The sequence below is a fragment of the Amia ocellicauda genome, chromosome 16 (assembly GCF_036373705.1).
Source record: "Amia ocellicauda isolate fAmiCal2 chromosome 16, fAmiCal2.hap1, whole genome shotgun sequence".
Taxonomy (NCBI): Eukaryota; Metazoa; Chordata; class Actinopteri; order Amiiformes; family Amiidae; genus Amia; species Amia ocellicauda.
The window spans coordinates 8,252,453-8,259,258 of NC_089865.1; the positions used below are offsets into that span (position 1 = coordinate 8,252,453).

A 6,806-nucleotide genomic window follows, 5' to 3' on the forward strand; every position below is an offset into this window, starting at 1 on the left:
TGAGCTAGTATATGCAATATGAGTTTTGGCCTATGTAAGAAATTGATTTCTAAAAAACAGTTAAATGTTCCTTGCAGAATTTCACAGATATGCTACTCAAAAACAAAAGTAACTGATTTAATAACATTTGCCATGTGATCTACTTCTAATAGAGCCTTTGTCAAATCTGTTATATACCCTTACATACTCAGAGATATTCCATGAAAGTCTGCTCTTCGTTCACTCAAGATTTAGATTTCATTTAGAGGGATATTTGCATGGCTCCTTAAACAGCTTCCTATATTCACAAAACAATGTTTCCATTTGTAATGATTTTTGCATATTTGTTAGTTTTTGATGGTATGGCTTTATTCACATGAATACAAACCTTCCTGATTCCATATAATTACAACTAAAATGATAGTGCAGCAGTTATTTGGTATATTTTATGTTTATATTTCCTAAATGTGCAATTTTAGTTCAAAAGCAAACAGCTACTTAAAGGCAATTGTTTCTCCAGACTGGAGTACCAAGCTAGAGGGATATTAAAGGCTCATACAAGAAACATTGTGTATCAGCGGAGATTTACAATGTATGCATCCCTAACCCTGCGGCGGCATGTATAAATTAGTGGATAATAATTTAACATGTTTTTCTTTTGCAAACAACAATATGCAGTATATTTTAGGTGATTGTTAAAATTAACTAAGATATACAGACCTGTTTTTCATTTTTCCTTTAATGAGCTAGCATTTTCTGTCTCAGTTTTATCATGCCATTAAAATACTGATCTTGTGATTTGGAGCGCCTTAAAACTTAGCTGTAAACTAAGTTTACAGAAGTAACACTATATAAGTGTCATGTATATTCACAGATATTTTTATCAACTCTAAAGATGGCACAGGCCTGGTAAGCAGCCGTTGCCATGGGGACAGTTGGAGGACAGATCACACACCTGTACTGCTCACTCATCATGAGGGGAATAAAGCCGCTTCGATGGACTGAGGGCCAGAGGAATTCAAACTGCCACAAACCTATTACAGGCCCTTCTTTTGTCATTGCTATAAGCAGAGTTCAGGATCACACTTTGGTATTAAACTCTCTGAACTCATCAATGAAAATGGAAATATTAGCATCCAATTTGTAAATCATTTCAATGGAAATTTGGAATGAAGTCTGAGACAAACCTTTCTACCTCTTTTTTTTCAGTGCTGTAAAACTGAAAGCTGTGGCAAAACAAAGTCATCTCATAAGTTCTTTAGACCTCTTTAAATGGTTTCTTGTTTATGCCAAACATATCAATATTATGTATAAATGCTTTACAAAAGCTACATTTGGATTTGGAATGAGAGTACCATAATACCCTAACTTAATTTAATTTAAGGCTAGACTAAATCAAAACTTTGACCCACCCGCGAATCGCAAATTACGAAGTTGTTCCCTATCATGTTTTGATTTCTAAAATGTATAAAGTGGCTTCAAAAAAGAAATTAAACTATGAAAGGGTACAGATTTGTACTCTGTGATTCACAGGTATGTCAAAGTTTTGATTTGGTCTAGCCCTTATTTTAATATATTAACTTAGTTTAATGTATTATTTAAAACTTTTGAATTGTTTATTTTTTTCTACATTATTTTATCCATTACAATTTTTCACATTTTGGTTTAGAAAAGAAACATTGTTCTTTCGCTACATGCCATGCCTAACAAATTCTGTCTGAACAGTAACATTTACTTCCATGTAACTGACCTAATTAATGGACCTTTACTGATAATAGAAATGACATGACAATAGACAATGGGTTTCTCTTAGAAACCCATCAACATTAGTTGGTTCTGCAGTTGTCTTGTTTTAACAAGGTAAATCCCTGGATACAGGGTAAACAAATCTAAGTCAAAGTCAAAAACAGTACTCCCTGCAAATCCCATTTCAAATGTCAGTTATTTTGTCTGAACCCAACTTGAAATGGCTCTGCTGTTTATCCCAGAGTTGATATTCCAGTTTATCACAGAGGAGATTGAACTTTGAACACTCAGCAGGCGATTAAATATTTCCAATTCTAATCAGACCACTGTCACACTACCAGCTTTTTGACATCTGGTTATCATCTAGGCAGATGCACAGGCCTTTATTAAAATAACGGCTGGCAGTACACTTTTGTCTAAAATATCACAATAAATGCAATAGCCCTACTGCCTTTAAAACAAAACATGGCCTATACACAGCACAAATGTCACAGCCCATGATTGGTGAGGTACGTTTGCTCCATCACTTTTGGTAATTAAATGTATATCAGCTAAGAAACAATTTAGCAACTTAGGAATGAAAAGTTAGGCCACTGTGGTTATTAAGTGGATGAAAAACAGTGTGCATGGTAGTTTGGGAGAAGATTTAATATATTATAATTAGCGATATAATAAGGAAAATCAGGAGGGAGTTTTTAAATAACTGAAGCTGCAGTTCTGGGCTGATCCTTTTTCAGATGTTTGAAGCAGAAACCTTACAATATGAGACAGCTCATAATTCTTCTACTGCTAACGTATAGTTCATATGAATAAATGTTGAAATATGGAAGTCAGGTCAATGGCCAGTCATTTATATGTACTTTTATTTACAGTGTGCCGTCACAGGAAAATTTACATTTCTGGTACTGAAAAACAATGACAAATGACTGTAATATAGGGTATTGTTATTTCACTTTCACCTGGCAGAAATGGAAATTACTTGCCATTCACCACTAATAACTTTATAGTTTTCATGACATTCCTTTGACATATAGTTAATACTATTAATTAGTTTGATAAACAGACATTTTTTCATTTCTGTTAAAGAAAACATATTGTCTGTAAATTGCCTGAACCATAAAATGTCTTGCATCAGCAAGGGAAACATATTGCAAAAGTATATTTCATAGGAAACTCAAAAACTGAAAAAATGAGGCAACAAAGGTTACATGGTAAACTGTCAAAGGAGAAGGAGAAGAGTGTATCTGGCAGTGCCTTGTTTACCTGCCTTGTAGGACGGGGGCCATGAGGTTTTGTATCTTTGACACTCAGTGGCCAGCTACCCCTAGATTTGAGCTTCAAGTTGTAAAACACCCTGCACTGTGATATATATAAACCTTGACTCCAAAGACTAGAACAGGTGCTCTGTGGCTCCACCTGTCTTTCCTTTTTGAGAGGCCACATGGCGGAGCCTAAAAGGATCAGTCATTCAAAAAATGGCGTGCTGAACTGCCAAGGGATGGAGTGGACGCTGGTCACCGGATCGGCGGCAGCTGGTCCCAGGTGCTATTTTCACTCTGCGTAAAGTGATGGCAATCCACTGCTGGCCATGGAAAACATTCAGTCCAAACTTACCCCAGGTACGAAATGAAGTCCACAGGGAGTGAAAAGGGCAGTCACCCCGATGGTTTTGTCTCGGATATCGATGAATTGGAGAGTGGCAGCGAGAGCTCGGACAAGTCCACCAGTGGCTGCAGCCAACTCGACGGCAAAGGGAAACGGAAAAGGAAGACGAGGCTGGCAGGCGTTAGTAAGCAACGGCAGGCTGCGAACGCACGTGAAAGGGACCGAACCCACAGCGTCAACACGGCCTTCACCGCACTTCGGACTCTTATTCCAACGGAGCCTGCCGACCGAAAGCTTTCCAAGATAGAGACATTGCGTCTAGCTTCGAGTTACATCTCTCATCTGGCTAATATCCTGCTCTTAGGAGAAGACTGCCTGGATGGACAACCGTGTATAAAATACCAAGCCATCCTTCAAAGCGCCTCTAATATAAGTAACCCAGCACCGAGGCCAATATGCACTTTCTGTCTCAGCAACCAAAGAAAAATGGTATGTCTTAAAAGCAGTTAAGTTTACAGTATATTATTAAATGGGGCATTACAGAGGATATTGTAAGTATATATTGATCATTTCATTGTGTTTATGCACTCAAGAACTAAAGATGTATAGGCCTTAAACAAGAGAAAATGCACATAAGCATCATTTTGAAGGCTCATTGATTGTTGTGGAACACACCAATTACATTATTTCTAAGATTAATAAGTGAGATGGCTCTCAAATCAATTATCGTATCTGAAAGGATATGCATCTTTATTTCCTCTTCTATGGAGTCTTACATTGGTTTATAAATAATGTAGCCAGCAGGATATTCTTAATTCTGATTGTTATTGTATGTAACACCTACCAGGTTGTGTAAGAATTTCAGTAATATATATATATATATATATATATATATATATATATATATATTTGTGTATAGAACAGCATATACAGTTTTTCATGCATGATTGAACCATAATTACTTTGTATTATGATGCAGATTGGATTAATGTGTTTTGTTAAGTGAAACATCATTGTTTTCTTAGAAATGCAATGCATACACTCACACACGTATATATAGATGCACACAAAGGTATGAATCTGTTTTGTTTTTGCAATCATTTTTCAGAGCTCATACATTTTAAGATATGATCTGTATTAATTTGTACAATTTTCTACATTCACAGCTCAGAGAAGGGGAAAAGCACTTGACATAGAGAGAGTCAAGTTTGAGATGGCAAGCGTGTGTAACCCTACTGAGTGTGGAGAAACTGAGACTGAAACACTTTCATGCACTGATGTTTACATTACAAAAAAAAAATGAAAAAAGAAGAAGAAGAAGGAGCTGTTTATTTTTTTAATTACAGAATTGCACTTTCCGTTTACAATGTGAGGGTTTTATTCACTGTGTTTTGTAAATGCAATCTGACACTATGGGTAAAGCTGCACCTGGCATGGCAGCTATTTTAGTACCAGAAATGCTAAACCTCAGCATCCCAGTCCTAAAAGAAAGTCTTGCTTCTCCAACTCGTCACATGATGTAACCAAAGCTGAAACACAGAGAGGTTCCTGTCAGTAGAGGGTATCAGACCAGTCTGCCCTCTTGCTGTGTTCTAATCCTGTGCCAGCTGGAGAACAGCAATAATATACCCCAGCACTCATGACACCTATTGATTGCAAACATGTTTCTTCAGGCCTCGACTGACCCAAAGAATTTTCTATATGTTGTTTTTGCAAGTTTAACATGTTCCTTTACTTGGCTATAACAGACTATTCAATCAGTAATCATCAACAGTATTTGGAAACAGATATTTAGAAACCCAGTTATGTGAAAATTATACTGAAATGAAGAACATGAGATGGAATTTCTTTTTGGTTGAATTGACAAGCAATTATAGCTTTAAAGCTATATGTGTACTTCAAAGCCATGCTTCCAAATTTGTAATTATTTATTTGGAAAAAGGAAATATATATAAAATGCATGTGCAGTAGTGTATTATCACAATACAACTATTGGTTTAATATTGTAAAATACAATTCTTAAAGTAATATCAAGAATTTCATTTCAGGGATTTTGTATCAATAGAAACTGGGGATGTTTGTTTTCATACATTTATCTAAGTGGCCTAGCCTGAAACACATATATTGGGGTATTTATATCTCTAAAAGCAACTCTCTAAATATTGTTCCTTAGTGTTCAACATAAGACTTGTAATAATATTCCTGTGTTTTCAAAACACACTGTTTTGTGAAACGTTTATATTTTGTGACAGCTGTAAGTCACCTTGCTAAGAAATAAATTATTATTATTATGCAACAGACAAATACATGCAAATCTCAAACACCTATTCGTTCTTAACTTTTTTATTGCACTTAACATATTGGTATCGAAGTGGGGTTTATTACTTACTCAACTTACTCAGTGCTTATAGTTTTTTGGGGCAATTTATTTTCCATTGCTTAAATAAATCAATCAAATAACTATTCCAGAAAAACAATTATAATAATGTAATAATAATAATTACAGAACAAAGCCTGGGTAGTATTCAAAATTGTATGCGTAACTGCAAGGTTTGCACCAGATTTTCATAAATAACTCACAACTCTAGTACCTAAAAGGTTAGGAGAACAGCAATACAATTAAAAACCTCAGGTTTCTCTGGATACAAACAAAGAACAGTTTTAGTCCTATGTGTTTTTTGTGACATAATGATGATGATGATGTATTATTATTATAATATGGCTGTGGAACCAGCACCAAAGAGTTTGAACGTTCATTATAAGAAATAATTTGTGCAGAATAAAAACATGATGTAATTGATATAATTCACTTTAACTTTACTGCCGTGGAAGTAAATGGTTATTGTTCAATCATCCAAACCCCAAACCACAAATATTGACAGGCATGAAGACAAAAGGGGGGTGTATAGTAGAACGTTTTACAGATCACTTTGTCAATAAATTGCCAAAAAAACTAACAAGAAAAAAACTGAAGAAAAATTGCTGTTTTTGTATAACATTTAAAGTGCCAATCCATCTATTTACTAAACTTAAAAAGATATTCCATTCACGTTTTTAATTTCAGATTGTACCTTTCATTACACTACAGTTATGAGCCCAACAGTTACAGCCAAAACATGATACAGGTTACCAAAAAAGACATTGACTGAATAATAAAACTTTACCTCAGCAAAAGAATCCTGAATGTATTTTAAAGATTCTTATTTTTTAACATGTTGATGTTTCAATATTTACCTCTAGTCACATTTTTAAGTGTTCAGTTTTTTAAAACATACTTGAATTTCTCCTGACTTTGTCCATACTAAAATACTGTTCTTTGCACATATCAAGATATGACTGTGCTGCTATAGAATGATCACATGTATTTTTGTACAATGTATGAGAACTGTATAAAATGATATCAAAATATAGTCTTCCATTGATTATATTGTTATTTTGGTATTTAATTAAGTTATTAAAAGATTTAGAAAATAATC

At 34.7% G+C, this 6,806-nt stretch overlaps 1 protein-coding gene across 1 annotated transcript; it reads left to right on the forward strand.

Annotated features, from left to right (window-relative positions):
* The first annotated feature begins 3,226 nt into the window (after positions 1 to 3,226).
* LOC136711780 (transcription factor 15) lies at positions 3,227 to 6,806 on the forward strand. The gene is made up of 2 exons (XM_066688238.1): positions 3,227 to 3,819; positions 4,497 to 6,806. The coding sequence occupies exons 1-2, from the start codon at positions 3,352 to 3,354 to the stop codon at positions 4,524 to 4,526; spliced, it is 498 nt and encodes a 165-aa protein (XP_066544335.1). The 5' UTR covers positions 3,227 to 3,351; the 3' UTR covers positions 4,527 to 6,806.